This window comes from Nothobranchius furzeri, chromosome 8 (assembly GCF_043380555.1).
Source record: "Nothobranchius furzeri strain GRZ-AD chromosome 8, NfurGRZ-RIMD1, whole genome shotgun sequence".
In the NCBI taxonomy this organism is placed as follows: Eukaryota; Metazoa; Chordata; class Actinopteri; order Cyprinodontiformes; family Nothobranchiidae; genus Nothobranchius; species Nothobranchius furzeri.
The window spans coordinates 39,297,986-39,318,974 of NC_091748.1; the positions used below are offsets into that span (position 1 = coordinate 39,297,986).

At 44.5% G+C, this 20,989-nt stretch overlaps 1 protein-coding gene across 7 annotated transcripts; it reads left to right on the forward strand.

The window, feature by feature from the left end:
- Window positions 1-2,330: 2,330 nt before the first annotated feature.
- On the forward strand, window positions 2,331-14,708 carry slain2 (SLAIN motif family, member 2). 7 transcript variants are annotated; one of them, XM_054734865.2, is made up of 10 exons: window positions 2,331-3,005; window positions 4,869-5,011; window positions 9,210-9,377; window positions 9,448-9,618; window positions 9,690-10,043; window positions 10,124-10,273; window positions 11,094-11,180; window positions 13,710-13,748; window positions 14,236-14,443; window positions 14,533-14,708. In XM_054734865.2, exons 1-10 carry the CDS (start codon window positions 2,536-2,538, stop codon window positions 14,594-14,596), a joined length of 1,854 nt encoding a protein of 617 aa, XP_054590840.1. In that variant the 5' UTR covers window positions 2,331-2,535; the 3' UTR covers window positions 14,597-14,708. The 7 variants fall into 7 exon arrangements, with proteins under 7 accessions (XP_054590840.1, XP_015831116.1, XP_054590841.1 ...); XM_015975630.3 differs by lacking the exon at window positions 13,710-13,748; XM_054734866.2 differs by lacking the exon at window positions 11,094-11,180.
- Window positions 14,709-20,989: the final 6,281 nt, after the last annotated feature.

Below are 20,989 nucleotides of genomic sequence, written 5' to 3' on the forward strand. Positions count from 1 at the left end.
CCCCTCCCCCTGCTTCAGCCCCCCTCCCCCTGCGCAGTGGCTGCAAACTCACTGATGCGCCTGCAGCCTCTCGGAGTTCCTGCTGCTCTAAACATTAAAATAATTATTTCATTTTCTGTTCCTCACTTCTGATGACCTTCAATGGTGTCTGTTTGTTGCAACCAGCAGGTACAAAAACTAACTTGTTTTTATTTGACTATTTTTCTGTCCTGTCTGTTTATTATCTTCCTGCAAGAAAAACTGCTACCTGGGTTCATATATATTCACCTTATGAGTTACCTTTGAACTGCAGTTCTAAAAGATCTACCGACCGCAAATATAGCGGACTGCGCGCCGGCCGCATCAGTGCAGAGAAGTCTCCGGAGGATGAAACGGGTGATGCGCTCGCTCCGCAGCAGCGAAGCGTATCAGACACAAATAAAAGACAGAAAGCATGAAAGGATATGAGCTGACACGAACAATCGCGTGTTACGTTTGTTTTTGAGGTGGCGACAATTTGATAATGTTACTGTGGCCGTGCTCAGGACACATCTGGAGCGCATCAACGATCAGAGCTCTGCGCCTCTCAGCTCTAAATAATCCCCAGAGAGTCCACATAAGTAATTTAATATAAGCAGTACCAGGATCGTTTTCGGGCTAAAAAAAAATAGTCTACAGTCCATCTTCCCTAATGTGTTTGTGGCCCTGTGGATTTTTCTAACTCTACCAGTTACAAATTGTAAAGGAGAACGATCATTTTCACTAATGGCAAGAATAAAAAATGAACTGAGAACAACACAAACTCAACAGCACCTCACTGTCACTGATGGCTATTGAATCTCAGCTTGTCAGGAATCTGGACTTTGATGACATTGTAAATGAATTTACTAATAGAAAGGCCAGAAAGCAGTTTTTTCTGAAGGCAAGAGGAGACCAACAAGAGGAGACAGGAGTCAAGAGGAGGAAGGAGACAGGAGATGAGAGGAGGGAAGAAACAGGAGGCAAGAGGAGGAAACAGGAGACAAGAGGAGGAAAGAGACAGGAGACAAGAGGAGGAAGGAAACAGGAGACAAGAGGAGGAAGGAGACAGGAGACGAGGAGGAAAGAGACAGGAGTCAAGAGGAGGAAGGAGACAGGAGATGAGAGGAGGGAAGAAACAGGAGGCAAGAGGAGGAAACAGGAGACAAAAGGAGGAAAGAGACAGGAGACAAGAGGAGGAAGGAAACAGGAGACAAGAGGAGGAAGGAGACAGGAGACGAGGAGGAAGGAAACAGGAGACAAACAAAAAACATGCAGATATTTCATCTTTGCAAACTTTTCAATAACTGTACAATCTTTTAAATAATCCTGCATTATTTTCTGTTGTAGTGTGACAGTGGGATCTGTTTTACAGCAGACTCACTCGCCCCCACTGTCCCACAGATTGACAACATTTTTGTTATTACAGACAGAAGAGAAGACAGGAACGCTGTGAGGAAGAGAGAGACAGAAAAAGAGGAGAAAAGAGAGGACAGAGGAAGAAAGACATATGAGTGAGGTACAACAGGAACATCATCAGGTATGAGTGTTTGTGATTAGGTTATAAAACTATTTTGACCTGGAGGTAAATGCTTTTGTATCAACAAGAGTAAGCGATTTTTAATATTGACAATGTTATGACATGTCTAAAAAGTGCTAATGGGTGACAGTAATGTTGGGGGAGGCCCGGTGGGGGCGGGGCGGGGTCCTAAGCACATTGTGCCCAGGGGACCCTGCAATGATAATCCGGCCCTGGGTAGAACTCAGTGAAGATAAAACATGCTGGAACAGTTATGTGTGCTGTGATGAGGACGGCAATGTTACCAAAACAAGCTGCATCACAAATCTGGTAAGGTAATTTGTCAGTGAAAGTGACAAAGACCTGTTAGACTGGCTTAAATGAGTATCATTGGAACTAAAATATATATATTTGAGAAAAAAGTCTGCTCATAAGCGACTTGGCCCCGTTCCACCTCGAAGGTAAATGCAAAACTTCAAGACTGTACGGCTGCTCCAAGACACTACCTTTGATCGGGACGAGAACCCCCTTATTTCATTTTATTATATATTTCTAATAAATACAAAGACAAACTTTTGAATGTATGAATATTTAAACTTGAAGGTTTCCTCTTGTTTAAATCGCACATTTATGTGTAATTACATTGTTTCTCTGGAGGAATGTGGTGTCTACCGTCTGTTTTCAGTGACCCTCCAACCCAGCTCACGTGATTGTAGGTGCGCGAGCAAATAGGTGTTGGTTACGTGCTCGCTCTCGATATTGAACGCAGTGACGTAGTTGTCCGCCGCCTGTTGGTCTTTCACAGTTGGTGACGAGTAGCGAATACGAAAATGGCCTCGACCCTTCCCGTAGACTCTAATATCCAGAGAAGATGACGGCGATAAGCTCGTTAAGTCGTTTAAACTCTAAACTGTCTTCTTGGAACACGTAGGAAAAGGAAAAGGAAGGGGCAAAAAGAGAGCCCCGGCCAAGAAAACGCTCCAAAGCACCGAATATTTCCGTCAGGCTGAGGATTCACCATGGAGGATATCAACTCTAATATCAACGCGGACTTGGAGGTGCGGAAGCTCCAGGACTTGGTGAAAAAACTCGAGCAGCAAAACGAACAGCTTCGGAGTCGGTCCACGTCGTTGCCTTCGTCCGGTGGACTGTCCGGGAACCACAGACCTCACAGCGCCGGCTACGACTCGTCCCTGTCAGCCAGTCTGGCCGGCTTCCCTGGGGTGGGGTTCGGCGGAACGGGCGGCTACGGGGGTCTGCTGGAGAACAGCCGCTGTTCGAGACCCAGGCTGTCTTATGACGGCATCAGCTTCATGAGGGCGTATGACTGCGAGGGGGCTTCTGCTGCCACCGCGGTGTCGATCATGAACTCACTTTACCCAGACAACGCCGGGGAGTTGACGGCTGAAGGGGAAACCTCTATCCTGGATGAAGTGGACATCTTAGATCTTGAAGACATGGATTGTCTGAACGAAGACGAGGACAGCTGGTGAGTGATGGGCTTGTTCTGGGAGGAAACTTGCCTGTTAGTGTCTCCAGGGCCAGATGTCAGCTGCTCCACACATTACCTCCACAGCACACGCCTGGCATAAGCAGTCGTCCCACCTTTGTTTTTAATCTGAAGTCATCCCACAGAAGGAGTCCCGTTAGGGACAACTAAAGTGTGTTTTTTGGCACTTAGCATGGGCGAGGCCATCCAAAGACTGGTTTTTCACCAACCATTGTCCCACCAGTCTGCATTTTTCTAGTCCACTTGCTGTTAATGATCAGCTGTTGGGAGTCAGGACCCGGAGGTGTTGTGATGTGGCAGACAGCTCAGCTTTCCTTGGGAGGGGTGGCAAGAAACCGGGCTTGTTTTCCTGCCCAGCAGCCATGTGGGAGAGTAGTCATGGTTTTCATTCCTCTGAATTCCCTTTAGCCCAGCAGTTGGCACACAGCTACAAGTGTTCTGCAGCACCGAGAGGGAAATGGTACTGAAGCAGGACGGTCATTAGGCTGGAATAGAAGCTCTGGCTGTGACATTAGGATCACTGCAAGCATTGGATTTGCAGAACAAATTGCCTTTATTTAAAGAAAGTGGGTCACATCAGGGTATGTTTTGGACTAAGATTCACCAACATGTTCAGCTTGTTATCACAAATAATCCCACTTTTCCATTCTTGAATTTCTCCCAGTGCATTGTGTTTATGTCAACTGGATTTCAAAATAACGATCCTTTTAAAAAAGCTTGTTTTTTCCAGGAGTGCTCATTTAAATAGTTTCTTCTGTGGTCAAGATCCTTAATGGCTATTCAATGCCCAGCCTTTGATGGAACGTATTCAAGTCAGTAATGCACCATAAGTTGTAAATATACTACAAAGTCCCTTTATTAATTATAACTAATTGGGTTTTTAATCAGTTCCCAGCTCCTGCGATCCTTGCAGCAGTGCGCCTGTGCCAGCTGCTTCTCTCCATGTCGGGATACTTTCAGATATTGCCCACTCATGCTTGGCAGAGGCCGTTTCATTTGGCCCAAGCTGTTTACTCTGCCTTTTGCATCAGATATGTGGGATTACCTCGTAGTGCCTTGATGTCGCCAGCTTCTGTCACAGACTCCCATAATCCCATGAATTAGCGAGGCTGGATTTAAAATGCACCCTGGCGCTCGTCGGTGGATGTTTGAGAGCCTTTTAACTTGTGACTGACTGTTAATGTGTTGGAAAACAAAGAAAATGTGTTCTCATGATGTCAGACTTGTATTTCCCTGCACGAGCTTTGCTTTCCCCGCAGCGTCTCCGCTTTCATCATGAAAGGCTTCCTCCTCGGCTTCCTCGGTGCTGACCAATGCTGACTCAGATTTCTCCTCTCAGTAGAAAGTCATCGTGTCTCCTCTCAGAAGCATCACCAAATATTTGCTTTACTTCTGTAACACACGGCATCAGTCCGTCCTGACGGCTCGTAGCCCTGCTTTGCTCTTTTTTGACCCCTTCGTCACTCAGTGGGTTTGGCACTTGAACTAACCGGACCTGACTAAGCATTAAAGTCAGTATTGACGTTTCTCCACTTGTACTCATTTTTTTCATTAATGTTTATTTTTTTAAATGCCGGCCTCTAGGTTTAAAATACGACTACCCTCTAGTTCTGTATGCTTTATTAAAACCAGTCTCAACCTGTCAGGGTTAGTTGGCATTAAAATAAATAAAATCAGTTGATTTTGATTATTTTAATTCTATTTTTTTACTGGAAGCGATTCTATTTAATGTGTCTTTAAAATTTGGTGAACATTTTTATTGTGTGAACTGGTGCCTTGAAAATGAACCAAACAGAACCAAAAACTGTGATCTGCTTCAAGTAATTGTTCGATTTCTTGCAGGTTATATGAAGCGAAACTCAACAGTCCCTTGCAAAAAGCCTTGAGTCCCATCGTATGGTGCCGCCAAACTCTGGACCATCCCAGTCCTGAGATCGAATCAGCCAAGCGCTCTCTCATCCACAGACTGGACCTCACCCTGTCAGGTAAACAGAGTTATCAATGTTTAATTAGCAGCATCATTAGCAGGAGTTGGTAGCATTTTAATAAGCTTGGGAGGCATTCATGTAGCAGAATTAGATCATTTAAATGGATACAGTTGGCCTTTTTATCTTCTACTTTCTCTGGGATTCTTGGTGCTTGAAGGCTTTTCAAAAGCATCACACGTCACTGGTAAAAAACATAAATGATGTGTTTTAAAAGCTGAGCTACATTTCTCACAGCTACCAGTAGGGTTTCTAATTTTATTCTTTACTTTAAGCATATTATTAGGGTGAAGACGAGTATTGGCAGTTCTCATAGCAGTGTGTGTGTTGATGCTTGCACTTATGGTGGTGCTAGCTTAAGTTTGTTGTATGTAAATAAACCTGGAAGGGTGTTTGTTGATTGGGAAGAGGCAGAGATTTTTGTGTCGGTTTACATAAAGCATTTCCTGGTTGTAAAAATGTAATAACGATAATTAAATACAAATAAAACTTTCAAATCTTCAACTCACGTTAAAATCACTACGCATCAGAGCTCCACGACGTTAGGAAAGCACGCAGCTGATATTTTAAACTACTACTACCCACTTGCTCTTTCAGAGAAACAATGGAATAAAACTTATTTTGGTCAAATTTAAGAAATGAGTTCACTCTACTTTGTAATATTTCTGTCCTCGCTCAGAGTCTGCTGCTAATACTGCACATTCTAGTTAAATATATCTATGTTATAGCCACTTTTGTGCTTGCTAGTGTCAACTCGCTGTAATGGCTGTCCTGAATCAGGTTTTCTCCTAAAGTAAATCAGTTGTAGATGTGCATCCAATAAAGACTGAGTCTGATTCAAATCTGTTCAATGGTTCATGGTATATTTAGCTAACACAGCAGAAATGGGCTGTTTAAAAGCACAGGAGTAAATTAAAGAAATGTCTTCTCATGTATGGTTTGCTTTCTCTGATGAAGAAGGGAAACAGAACTGTCTGATTCGCCTGGTGAATCATTACATGGCAAACACTGTAGTCCTGTGAGAACTTGGCAGATCAATGTCTGACAGATTGTCATGTGAAGTTACTGAAAAGCACCAGAGTTAGTTTAGCGTTCCCCAAATGCCCGTGAGATTAGCTGGTGTGTCTTAAATGATATTTATAGACTATTCAAACTGGAAAACTCAGAGCCTTTTATGTTGTCTGCTGTATCAAATCAATTCACTGGAATACCCCCAACACACACACACACACACACACACACACACACACACACACACACACACACACACGCACACACACACGCACGCGCATGCATGCATATCATTTATCTACCTGGCCTTCCCTGCTGTTTGGCTGAGCAGTCTCTACTTTGAGGTTTTGACTCCCACTAATTATAGTCGGTCCGTCCTCGCAGCTAAACTGAGATGGGCCGGTTCCATTTGGACTGGTATGTCCGTGTGACTGCTGGATCGTGTTGAGCAGTCTGCTGAAGGTGATCCGCTGGGGTAGACGTGATTTGTTTTGCAAGGACCAACACAAATGTCATTCACAAATAGTTTATTGGGTGGCACCTAGAATAATCCCTGTGGTCATGCAGTGAATATTTTTACTCTTATTCAGCATAAAAGATGCAAGTATTTGGTAATGTGTTGATATAAAATCACGTGCGTGTAAGCTATGAAGGCAGAGGTAAAAGTCACACTCATAACTCCATCTTGAATCCAGCTCTCACTGATGGAAACAAAGATCACATCTAACGTTTTATGTGCTAACATGCTTTTGGATTTATTTACTTTTTATGATCCACACATCTTAAGCACTTCATTCAGAGCCTATCTGAAAACCAGACACACCCATGTGGCTCCTCTCCCTCACACCCACTCTGAACAGAAGCATGGAAACGCTGTTGCCATGGCTTCAGTTTAACGTGTCACCAAAGAACCAGCAGAGACATTTTTTGTTGGGACTTTCTTGTGCAGCTATTGTTCGTCACATGTTTCAGGCCCAGCTGTCTTTGTGTGAGTATTGACCAAGCCCGTTGTCTCTGATCCCTGTTGCATAACCAACAGGAGACGCCTGGAAGTCGGTACCCTGAGTGTGCTTTACAAGTCAGACATGAGTTCAGCTTCATATCTAGATGAGTCTAAGTTACAGCGGCACAACTTTTCTTTTCTTCTGTTGATTTGTTTCAGGACAGGATCATTCAGTGTAGGGCTGCACGATATTAGGAAAACCTGCGATATTCGATAACAGTGATTAATATTGCGATGACGATATTACTTGCGATAAATAAAAACTTAACTCGGGAACAAAAATAATCGAAAACAAAGAAATAAAAAAGTCATAAAAATGAGAAATGCACAAGATGTGAGGAAAGGGAAAAAGAAAATGATCAAGGAAAGGTGATCGGTGATCCCGGGAAAAGCAGAATCAGCAGAACAAAGCTAACTCAGGTGTTTGCTAACCATTAAAGTTAAGTGCCGTCCACCTCGGGGGCGGGAATCTAACCTCCGAGAACCCACCCGATTGGCCAAATGGGTGAAGAGCTCTATTTGATTAGTTAAACGTCATGCTTCTGTTTGATTGACAGATCGCGTTATGTGAAGCAAACATATGAGCTGAACATTCATTGCGATATTTTTTGTTCTTTGCGATATGCATATCGCTCATGCTGATATCGCGATGACGATATATTTACGATATATTGTGCTGCCCTAACTCAGTGTTGAACCATTCTGGTGTGTACCATTGATCTGGGTTGGTACGTGTATGTAAGAGGAGTCCGTTCGTATATATTTGGTCACTGGAGTACTGCCATGTATGCTGGCTGTATATTCAGTTGTTGAGAAAAATCAGCTGATGCTGTGTTTAGAAAACAAAGGCCTACATGTTGTTGACACTCATCAGTAGCTGATCTGTGCAGATGGCAGTAAGGTGCACATATTTCCTAAATAATGCAGAAGAACAGAGTGCAGAGCTTGAGTTGGAGAGAGGGAGGGAAAGTGAAAGAGGCTGAATGCATCCTGAAAGGCTGCCTTCCAGTCACCACAGAGCTGTGTAAACACGCCCAGTCAGCAGGAGAAGGAAACCGAAGGGTGGGAATGTGAGTTCTCTGAGACACCAACAATCCAAACCACCAGAAGTTTCCCCGTGACATCATGATGGACACCACAGAGCCCTAACTGGAGCCTTCTGACTGCTGCAGGCTTACAGAGAATGGCATTGTGCTGCATGCGTGTGGACTGAATGGGACACATTGTGGGGTGTTTTCTACTACTGACGCAGGAACTCTATCAGGCTCACACTGACCTTCTGGTCTAAGGAAGTCCGCTGGACTTGTGGAGGGGCTGACTCCCTTAGCTCTGATACAGCTGGTGTTTGTTAGTTAATGTACTCCCTCAGGACTACTGAAGGGACACACTTTAATAATAAACAGAACAAACAACATTGAGAGACACAGTTTCCTCCCCATCATTAATAATACTATATGACTGGACAACTATTTCTTTACATTCAGCAGATTTCATGTGGAACAAATGGTAATTACCAGTAAAGCCGACAGTAGCAAACAAATATCTGCTGTAAGTTCTTATAAAGTGCAGAATTCATATCTGCATTGAGTTTAAATTGGTTCTGTTGTCTTTTCTTATTACATCATCACAATTCATAAGAGTAACTTTAAAACAGTATCGCTGCATTTGGATCTTCAAGTGGTTTTAATTGGCAGTTTTTTTACAGAACAATGTCTGTAATAGGGTTTGATTTACAAGTAACAGGCACACACCGAGAAAAGGGTAGGTTATAGGTCTCCACACACACACACACACACACACACACACACACCTGTCTGATGGATGATGTTGTACGTAGGTCTACAGAGGGTGTTAAAACCTGACTAGTGATTGAGAAGGTCCAGCTGCTGCTGACCATCTTCACGTTGTTTTCCTGCTGGTGTGTTTGCAGTCTCACTTCTACTTCTGAGCTGGGAAAGTGAATGTGTACAGTTTATTTATTTAGTTTGAACACATATTTGTTTTCCTTCGCTGAATGAAATCAAGTCATTACATCATCAAACCTTTAAAAGGTGCATTTGTTCTACCCAACACAAACCAGAGCTACTTGGCGTACATTATGTGGACGTGTGATCTCCTAAAACACAAAACCAGCTTTTAAATCAGAAGAAAACTTGTTTGTATTTCTGTCTGTTGACTCTGCAGCCAACAAGCGCAGGAGCGTGTATGGAAGTCCCTATCCGCAGCAGGGTTATGGAAGTCCCTACAGCACAAATGCAGCCAACAGCCCCTACAGCAGTGGCTTCAACTCCCCCTCCTCCACCCCCTGCAGAGTGCCCATTGTCCGACAGCAGCTAATGCCCAGCAACACTGGTATACCTGTCGGTTCCATCTGCGGTGCTGAATACTTGTTTACTAGCAGGCTAAAATGTTCCCTCACCAGGGCACCAGCGGAATACAGCAGAAAGGAACCCTCCAGCCGTCAGCCCACAGTCATCAGTGGACAGCGAGCTGAGCACTTCAGAGATGGATGAGGACTCCGTGGGCTCCTCGACCACCTACAAGCTCAATGATGTCACTGACGTCCAGATCCTGGCTCGCATGCAGGAAGAAAGTACGTGGCTGTGGCTGTCCTGTCGTTGTCCGCGGTTTTCTGTGTCTTACAGCATTTTTGTGGCTCGACAGGTTTGAGGCAGGACTATGCTGCAACCGCCTCCAGGCGCAGTTCTGGTTCATCTTGCCACTCGCTGCGGCGTAGTACATTCAGTGACCAGGAACTAGATGCACACAGTCTGGAGGACGAGGAAGAGGCAGTGCACCTGGCCATCCCCCTGCCCTCCAACCGCTTCAGCCCCTCCCCTCGCCACTCTCCTCACGTCTCTCCCAGGAACTCCCCCCGCTCACGCTCCCCTGCCCGCTCCATAGACTACAGCCATGGCCGGGGCTCCCCACAGCCCATCATCAGCCGCCTGCAGCAGCCTCGCCACTCGCTGCAGGGCCATGGCCACGATCTGCAGACCAGCGTGGTCAAGAATGAAGGTAATCAGAAGCAAGACGAGGAGCAGGTCTTCAGATCCTGCTCTTCATGTTCAGCTCATCTTCTGTGCTGCTGATTTCAGAGAAGCTGCGGCGCAGTCTTCCCAACCTCACACGCTCTTCTGCTGCCGTGACCGCTCAGCCACCAGAACCTGTCAAGAGCAGCCGCAGCTGTGAGTCCAACCTCCAAGTGCCAAACGGTGGCTCTCCCCGACACCAGAACCAGTCAGCTAGTGAGTATTACCACACAGCACCAGGGCTGCACACAGCTGCACTAATCACCATTTATCTGCTGAGTATTTATTTTTCCTCTGAGCTCGGGAACATGAGAGGCTGTAGTCTGATGCTGGTGACTGTGTGAGTGGGGGCTGCTGGGACTTTCCTGCTTTGTAGTGACATGACTTTGGTGTTTGATCATTCCTGCTGTTAACAGCCTATTCACATTAAACTTTCCTCTCATTGAGATCCTCAGCATCGCTGACAATCCACACTTACTCTCACTGCTTTTCTCACTAACATCAGTTCATTCAGTCCAATATTAAGTTATGTTTGCTGTTGCAAGTCCATCAACTGTAATCACAGACTGCCTTAATGTAATCCTGTAAACGGTAATGGTGTTGACTTCATCCGGATCCTGTAATCTTGCTCTGGCAGCAGAGATGGCTAGGAGAGGGGTCAAAGGTCAGCTTCCTGCTGCTTTAATGTGTTGATCCTGTTTTAAGAGATCAGAGGATGTCTGTAGTGTGTAGAGGTCACTGTTGGCTCTTCTGTGTGTTTCTACATGAGCTTTGGCTGCTGAGGGCTTGTGGGACTCTTAAATCGTAAAGCATGTGTTCCTCAAACAGCCTCTTTTCTTCTGTCTGCTCAGACTTGTGGATTTATAGTCCAATCTATCCTCTTTTTAAAAAGTAGCTTTGAGATGTTTGTCTCTACGGCCCCCTAGTGGTCTCAAGCTGCACCCCAGACTCAAAAAGCCACCCGGATTCACCAGTAGATGTAGCTCTCCGGCAAAACGAAGTCAGACTCCCATGCTGACATGTCCCTGTCTTCCAGTTACAGCTCCACTCCAGAGATACGCCGCGTCTTCTCACTCGTCTCCAAAACCCAAACAGCTCCTCCAAAGGCCAACTGCCCTTCGAGGTAACAGCCTACTTCTGCATCTAGAGGCTGTGGGGTTGACCCCACAAACGGTGTTGATGACACCCAACACAGCAGGCTGTGTGGTGGAGTTGCAGACCTATCGATGGATGGATGAGCTGTATTTGTGGAGCTGAAGTGGATGAGGGGAAAGTGCATTGATGCACTTGTTTCCAGCTTTTTATCTGCGAGCCTGGGAGCTAATGCTGTGTGTTCTACGTGTGCTGTGCTGAGCTCTAAGTGAGTATCGGGGAAATGAGAGGGTGAGGCAGAGTGCTTGTTGGCAGCATGACCATTTAACCTCCTCTCAGGTACTCACGGGGGGTCACGTCAGGACTGACTAACTTCTGGTAGGAAATTTAAAATCCCAGTGGGCACAGTAATGCTGCTAGAAGAAAGATGGCTCTATCCTGTGTGAAGCCTGGGCAGGTACAATGTTGGGAAATGTATTTGCACCCGTACAGATGTCTCCTGCCCGACGTAAGAATGGAGCTTCTCTGAACCGGAGCTGGAACAGAAACATGACTGAAAACTGCTTTAGCTGGTTTATCTTTTGGACAGGTCCTGTATTAACACGACACATTTATTGATATGGGCCTTGAATAATCAGTGTTACACTGAATGCAGAACCTGTTGTGTGTGTGTGTGTGTGTGGGGGGGGGGATCATGTGATCAGAATCAGCTGTGGAACCAGATGAATCTGAGACGTGGGGTTGGTGTTGTTCTGCTGGGACTTCATCCAGCCTCCAGCTGTTGTCCTAAAGCACAGATGTGGTCTTCTCCTAGTTCCTCTGGTCACAAACTCTGGGAGGAGAGCTTGTTTAATAAGATCTCCTCCCATGAAACTGCTGTCCTCCAGCTGCTAGCTTGTTTGCTGCCTTCAACTTCAAGATTCTTCATTCTCCCCAAGGGGCAACAAACGTGCTTCATAACAACATGTCAGATTGTTTAAAAGCCTCAACACATGAGGAATAAAGAGTTCTTCAGCCTGTTGGTCCTGCACCATGAAACAAATCCCTACGTACTGACACTGGTAGCCATATTGCTCCCTGACCATGTGACTTGGTGGGCCATGTGACTCATGGAGGTTTGCTCAGAGGTGCAATAATACCTAGCTGCGGACATTGCCCCGGCCAACACTCCCCCCCCCCCCCCCCCCCCCACACACACACACACACAAAACACCCCCCCCCCCCCAGCTGAGCTACCCCCGAGCTCTACAACGGCGAACAACACAATTGAAAGAAAATAAATAAAGAAATAGTATTAATGTAATTAAACAGACAGGACTCCAGGTTTAAATATGAATGTATGGATTTTCTTGGCCATCCCCAGTGAGATTATAAAACACAGATACCACCAACAAATAATCAGTTGCCGTACAATAGGCACAACATGCCTATCTGAATTAACTTTAGGGAAAACTTAGTTTACAATTTATTTTTAGCTGTCCTTCCAAGACCATTTTTTGTCGTGGACACCACGTTACCGTCAGACTAATATTTCCTGGATGCTGCACGCAACTATTTGTCAAAAAAACTATAATACATGTAAATGGTGACATGTAAAAATATATCTGAATGGCTTTAAAGGGAATTTTCTGTTACATGTTTTAACAAATTTTACACGTCTGAGCGCGACAATTTTAGGGCTCGCACATTGCCGTGGTGAGTTTGCTGCTTATTAGATGAGGAGTCATAAACGGTCAAATAAACAGCCTATTGTTATGTTTATTTGGCCAAAAGGCTTGCATGTAGCCCATTAAAAATTATATAAAAAAATGTGCGTCCATGACGTCTTCCCCCACTGCCAATAATGCTTAATTTTATATAAAAGTGTTTCAGAAAAAAATTACGAATGCGCTATCTAGCACACTATGTCTTAAACGTTCAAATTTCTAGTACAAAATCTTCGCAAGTTGTAAAAGTATAAATCTGTCTTTACCTGAACCGTCATTTCCATCTCTTGCAACACGCATGCGAGTTCTCGTCTTCGTACGTGCACGCGTGTTTTGTACATAGGGGCGTGTTTGGTCGGGGGCGTGTTTGGCCGGGGGCGTGGTTTGGCCGGGGGCGTGTTTGGCCGGGGGCGTGTTTTGGCCGGGGGCGTGTTTGGCCGGGGGCGTGTTTTGGCCGGGGGCGTGTTTGGCCGGGGGCGTGTTTGGCCGGGGGTGTGTTTTGGCCGGGGGCGTGTTTGGCCGGGGGCGTGTTTGGCCGGGGGCGTGTTTGGCCGGGGGCGTGTTTGGCCGGGGGCGTGTTTTGGCCAGGGGCGTGTTTGGCCGGGGGCGTGTTTTGGCCGGGGGCGTGTTTGGCCGGGGGCGTGTTTTGGCCGGGGGCGTGTTTTGGCCGGGGGCGTGTTTGGCCGGGGGCGTGTTTGGCCGGGGGCGTGTTTTGGCCGGGGGCGTGTTTTGGCCGGGGGCGTGTTTGGCCGGGGCAATGTCTGCAGCTAGACCTTACTCCAGAGGTGGGCCCCACACTCAGACCCCTCCCTCCCTGCTCTGAATTAAGGCCTGTCTCTGTTGTTTCTGTCCAGTCCCACTCTCCTGTTGCTTTGGAGAAGAAGGTGATTTCAGTGAGTATTCACTGACGGCTCCCATTTGTAAATATTGTGATTGTGTCTGTGCGGCCTGGGCGTGTCGATGTGCTGCTGGTTTTTACGTGTGTGTGTGTGTGTGTGTGTGTGTGTGCGTGTGCGTGTGTGTGCGTGCGTGTGTGTGTGTGTGTGTGCGTGAGAGTGTGTGTGTGTGCGTGCGTGTGTGTGTGTGTGTGTGTGTGCATGTGCGTGTGTGTGCGTGCGTGCGTGTGTGTGTGTGCGTGAGTGTGAGTGTGTGTGCGCGTGCATGTGTGTGCGTGCGTGCGTGTGTGTGTGTGTGTGTGTGTGTGAGACCTTATAGTGATCAGCTGTCTTGGTTCATTTATTGGTGTGTGAACCAGTTTGAAGTGGGTGTTTGTAATGAACGTGTGTGTTTGAGACCATTCCACACACATCGTCATACTTCCTGATTGGATCTGTTGACCGTGTCGTTCCTCCTGACTGCTCCTGCTCTGCCCGTCTGCAGTCCCTTCTCCCAGTAAACTCCGAACTCCAGCCACACCATCCCCGCTGGCTTTGAGGCAGCCCATAAAAGCCACCTCCACCCCAAATTCTGCCACCTCCACCCCCACCCGCTCACTGGCTCCACCCCGCAGCGGCCTGCCCCGACCCAGTGCGTCTACAGGAGGAGGAATCCCTCTACCCCGCAGCAAACTGGCCCAGCCTGTACGAAGGTGTGCACTTCTCCATACCCACAACTTGTCCTGATGGTTTATCACTGCAGCCAGAATTTAGATTCTCATTTTTCTTTTCCCTCTCTCAGATCTCTTCCTGCTCCCCGGAGTTATAACAGCACAGGTGAGAACTGGAGAGAAGGTTGTTACTGAGCCGAGCCAGCGGGGGCTCTCCGGTCACATTATCGAACAAAACAGCATGGCACTTTATGCACCCCTAACTTTTACCATAAAGAGAAAGACATTAACGACTCAGAATTTAAAAATGGAGGACAGAGAGCACATTGATTAAAAGAGGACGTCCCATGGGGGACTGGCTCTAGAAGGCTCCGGCTTTCAGCGCAGACGACCCAGGAAACGCCAAAGAAACCAGCCGGCCTCCAGCTGTCAGTAGAGAACATCACCTGCCTTGATCTGATTCATCGGAGACGGTCCAGCCCTCACCCTCTGACATCACCCTCAGGTTGAAGAGTCCCCCCCCCGATCAGCTGAATTTGGTGATCTCTCTGAAGATGCTGGGGGGGGGGTGATCTGTGCTGTGATGATGTCTTGCAGCTGTGTGGGTTTGACTCATCTTTCCTCTCTAAGTAAAAGAAATGTATGCACAAGCTTGTTTTGGAAATTATTTATTAAATTATTTAAGAAGTTTATGTCCAAACATCAATATCAGTATTTTGATTTAAATTTTCAGTTGCTAAAATTGAATATGTTGATCCTCAACTGCAAGCTAACTCTCCAAAGCCTGGCTTTTGTTTGGGCTTAAACCCGGGTTCTAACAACGCCTCAGCTCTGAAGCAGGAATAGTTAAAGGAAAGGTTGGATTTAAATTTGAGGTACCGTATATCTGAAACATTAAGAGACTTTATCTGCCAAACGCTCATTTATTTGTGTCTTATTTTTGCTGTGGAGCAACAAAGTGTAGAGGATATTTGAGCTTTCACCCTCTGTGCTTTGACCTTGATCAGTAGGTCCGGCAGTGTCAGGAGACGGTTCTGTAATGATGTGGTGGGTTCTTCAATCAGTGCCTATAATTTAAAGTTCCACTTGAGTTTGAGCATCATGTTTTAGTTTCTATCTCCATCACTTTGTGCCATTTTCTCCCTTTTTGCCTATTTTGTTCTCGGTTTCCCTGCTTGATCGGTGTACTTGGCTGTTTGTCTTTGGAACTGAATCAACACATTTCTAATTGCTTTAAAATGTTTCTTACGTGCCTTTGTATTTATAACAGATGACTGCTTCTTTACATGAATCTATTTATTAAAAGAGATGGGTACCTCTGTTGATGCTTAGTTTTGGTGGGAAACCCGGATGAATATTGAAAAAAAAAACACACTTTGTGAGCGATTTTTGTTACTAAACTTTGTTTTATATCCACAAACATGACATTTGGTTTCCCTGTGTAAAGTCACATTTCAAATAAAAAAATCAAAGTTTTAATTTTTCTCTCGTTTTCTTTCATAGTTTTAAGCTTGACAATTTCATTTTATTATGTAGTGAATCAACCTCTCACCTGACTCTTTGTTAGGTACACCTGTTTAACCGTTCACACAGATATCTGATCAGCCAGTCACACGGCAGCAACTCCATGCATTTAGACCTTGATGTGGAGAAGATGACCTGCTGGAGTTCAGTCCGAATCTTGTCACCAACATGAAAGCATGGATCCATCCTGCCTTGTGTTGATGCCTCAGGGTGTTGCTGCTGGTGTAATGGTGTGGGGGAGATGTTCTGGACCCACTTTGGACCCCTTAGTGCCACCTGAGCCTGGTTTAAACACCACAGCCTATGAGTATTGTTGCTATTTATGACCACATGGACCCATCTTCTGATGGCTACTTCCAGTAGGATAAATCACCATGTCACGAAGCTCAGGGGTCTCATTTATCCAAGACTGTGTAGAATCCTTACCAAAACCGTACTTAAGCTCAGCAAAAAAAATGTACTTACACCAAGCAGGTGTGTGATCTATCAAACATGGAGGACGCACAGCTGCACGCAATCTCCACTTCATGAATCGGAGACTAACGAGAATGTTTCTCAGCTGCTTTTTAGTCACATCCCGCCCTCACCACGCCCACTTTCTGCCATTAACAGTCAATGCAAAGTGCCTTGTGGATCTCATGCATATACATAAGCCAGCTGTTGCAGCGCTCCGCCAATGACATGGCGACCGTAGATCAAGGCAGATTAAGGAAGCGCTACTTCACAGAAGCAGAAGTTGAGGTACTTGTGGGTGAGGTGGAGAAATGACAGGAAGTGCTTTTGCAAAACACATAAGAGAAAATCCACGGAGTGGCACAGCGTTGCTGAAGCCGTCAATGTTGTGTTCTTCAGAGAGATCTGTGGCGGGTATAAAAAAATGGTCCAATCAGGATTCAATCCCCAGACTCCCTGAGGAAAGTCATGCTAGCTGACCAGTCAGGCAAACGGAGATCTCCCTTGTCCAAGCAGCCAGGGCACATCATCAATCGGGTCACAGTGACAGGACACACACTGTCACAGACGCATGACACACGCAGAATTGATGTCTGAATGCTGGTAACAAGCCTTACAGATTTACTCTCAGGTGGAGCATCAAAGCGTCTGCTTTTAATGTCACGCCTGATACTTAAAACTTTATTGTTATTGTTTTTGAATGCTTTGTAATCCCGACCAGACACGGAGTCAGAGGTGAAAGAGAAAGGAAAAGACAAAAGGTGGGAGGGGTTCCAGAAAAATAAACAATAATGAACAAGAGTCTGCTTCTAGACCTGCAGAAAGAGAAATAAGAGAGATAAATAAATAAATAATGGGACACACAATAATACAACAGGAGCAAGCTATCACTGCGTCAACTTGAAGAAATATACAATCAACATTGTTTTACTGAACAATCACACGATAATAAATCATAGTGCATTTAGTGCCAACCACAGCCTTCAGACCTGTGTTGAACGTGCCCAAGTCCATACTTATGAGAGCACCATGTGAGCACCTGTGTGTGTACACGCTTGTTTATTTAAGGTTTCTCTATAGAAGCGTCCAGTATGTTTATGTTTATTCATTTAGCAGACACTTTTATCCAAAGCGACTTACAATTTATAACCTATAGGGCAGCGGTTCCCAAACTTATTTAGCCGCACACCCCCTTCTATGTCCCGACCATGTAGACGCACCCCCAGCCCTACATCAGGGCATGGCTATAAATATAAATAAATAAATAAATATAAATATATATATATATATATATATATATATATATATATATATATATATGTATATATCAGACGTCTAGCTAAACAGTCACTCGACAGACAGGGTTAAAAAAATATGATCGACCTTTTTCCCCATCACTTTCATTTTTTAAATAGTAATTAATAAACATTCAATACCATTCATTTTCCTTTGATTTAATTTTATACAAATATTTAGAGTGCCCAGGTAGCACATAAACAATGCAATTTAACAGTTTTCTTAAAGCAGGAACGTTTAACCAGAGCTCTCTCCTTCCTTCTGCTCTGCGTAAACCTGAGCTGATCACCTACTTGTGCGTAATCAAATGTCTATATGGGAAAAGATGGAAAAGATATAGTCATGAGGTTCACTTTTGCCTCAGACCGACTTATTGCTGTTTTATGGTGTGGCTGAATCTGCGATCCGCTGCCACGCGGACTGGAATAACAAATGCTGCAGTAACGTTGAGGTCAGGTTCATGACTGGCTCCACTGGCTGGAGCAGACTCGAATTTCATACGTCATCCCAAAATAGAAGCTAATGTCTTAATATGACCTTGAATGAAAACTGTTGTTATAAAACCTCTTAAAAGTTTTTTATCACGGAGGAGGCAGCGCTCATTTCTGCCTTCAGTCTGACAGCGCGGCGTGGCGCAGCTCAACTTAACGCCAGAGTTTGCGCAGCGTGCGCTTATTGAATCTCTTTGTGTGTGTGTGTGTGTGTGTGTGTGTGTGTGTGTGTGTGTGGCACAGCTCCATGAGCCGCTCCAGTCATCACGTCTCGTTATTGGCGCTATTTAAACCATGTGTTGTGAAATTACTTATGTCCAGCCCAGATGTGCTCACATGTGCACCCATGAGCCGTGGTTCCGCTGGAACGCGTCTGACCTCTGACAGACGCACTCTGAACTTCAGATCTTCAACGCACTGTTAATAGCCTGACACGTTTAGAATGCTGTCCCACAGTCAGTGTGCTAATATAATAATATAAGGCTAATAATGCTAAAATGCTGAAACAGCGCCTCAGTGCACCATCACTGATGGCTATTGAATCTCAGCTTGTCAGGAATCTGGACTTTGATGACATTGTAAATGAATTTACTAATAGAAAGGCCAGAAAGCAGTTTTTCTGAAGGCAAGAGAGGAGACCAACAAGACGAAACATAAAGAAGAGGAAAGAGCCAGGAGTCAAGAGGAGGAAGGAGACAGGAGACAAGACGAGGAAGGAAACAGGAGACAAGACGAGGAAGGAGACAGGAGACAAGGGGAGGAAGGAGACAGGAGACAAGAGGAGGAAGGAAACAGGAGACAAGAGGAGGAAGGAAACAGGAGACAAGAGGAGGAAGGAGACAGGAGACAAGAGGAGGGCTAAGCACATTGTGCCCAGGGGTCCCTGCAATGATAATCCAGCCCTGCCCCCAGATGAATCCGCGGCATCTCTAGTGGCAGATCCACTGACACTTCCGGGTTGAAGGTCCGGCGTTGGGTCACCGGCCTCCGGTACGGAGTCAGGCTGCAGGTGGAGTACCAGAGGCAGATGGAGAGCGCCAGAGCAGTACTGAATTTCTGAAATTATTTATGACAACTGCTACCAATGTGGATTGTGGAATAAAAAGAGATAAACTGTTAGTTTTCTCTGTGTTGTCATTGCAATCAGGGCACATAACGCCATCTTCCAGCTTAAAATGGGTATTGCAGTAAATTTTAAACAACTTGGAAGTGAAAAGGCTGTGTGTCACTACAACGGATTTGGGGATGTAGTCTATTGTTAATAGATGTTGTGGTTTTACAACAATAAAGTTATTTGTATCGTGTGTATATATATAGAGTGTTTATAGATTTATCACTGTCTGTAATGTGAAGGGACTCCAATAAAGAAGAGTTGGAACACAATAAAACTTTATTATTTTAAAAATAATTAGTAAATTCTGGCAAATAGCCCATAAACAAGTAGTCAGCACTTCTAAACAATCAAGAACTTGGCTCCACCACACAGATGCACACAAGCGGAAACCAACTGAAGCCTATACAGCACCATAAGAAATGTAGCCCAGTTAAGCAAATAAGTAAACATAATAGTCTTGTTACTGCTATAATAATATTAATAATAATTATAATAATAATAATTATAATAATAACTCTCATGTCAATGCAGTTGACAAGAACAAGAATGACAAGACATTTGTAATAGCTTAAGGAGGTATGCAGACAACAACATTTGGCCTAGTACTTTAGGCCTATTTCGTTTAATCACATATCACATGACCGTCATACACGAGTGAAAGTCAACCATGACAATGAAGCCATCAGAAAACTGTTTAATACACTTTATAAAATATCCTCTCTTTTGCGTTCTTTGCGGTAGCTGAAAGTGCTGACAGCCATTATCAATGTACAATTTAGACACATTAAAAAGACAGGTACACAGATATTGATATAATGTCAAAAGGGTAAAGATAAATCAGGATTAACATTAATATCAAAAACACTTACCGTGTGACAAAATGGAAAATTATATGTAGGCTTATACAGTAGGCTGTATTTGTGATGCAAAGCCATCACATCCATAAAGCTATTATTTCAGGCGGTAGCCTATGTGCAGTTGGGTCAATTTTCTATGTTGTTTTATTTTTTTTTCTTTGTTTTGTTTTACCGATAGTTGGTTTCAAACAAAACCCTGCTTGTTCAGTTCATGTTGAAAATCAACAATTGAAGGTACTTTGAACAAAAGTGATTGAAGCGTACTCTACACAATTCAGTTGGCCAATTCATAGCCAGCTGACAACAATTCCTTTCCACAATGTGGATATATATATATATATATATATATATATATATATATATATATATATATATATATATATATATATATATATATATGCCCCGATAGCCATGAAAAAATGAGGGCCAAAAAAGTTGATCTCTTTTATTCCGAACAAATTATCATTTTTTGTTTGTTTGTTATTATTGAACTGCACATATTTGCACATTTTAGTACAGAATGTACAAGGAACATGCACCAGCTCAACGCAACCATAGGTGGTTCAAAAAAACACACAAATATAGCAGGAAAAAAAGAGAAGGAATAAACAGGAGCAAGGGATGTTTTGTGAATTTAAAGTCCTCAACCAACTTACAGTTTTACAGCATTAGTCCAACTCATGCATGTCTACGATAAAAAATAAGGCCAGAGATCTTTATTAAAGAGAGGAAATAGCCAATAGGTCTTAAATGTAAGTATCTGTGGATGAAAAACTTACAGTAAAGAATTAATTACACGAAATGCATCTTTTGCAGATATACCACGTATCATTTTATTTTGTAAGAGCCAAAC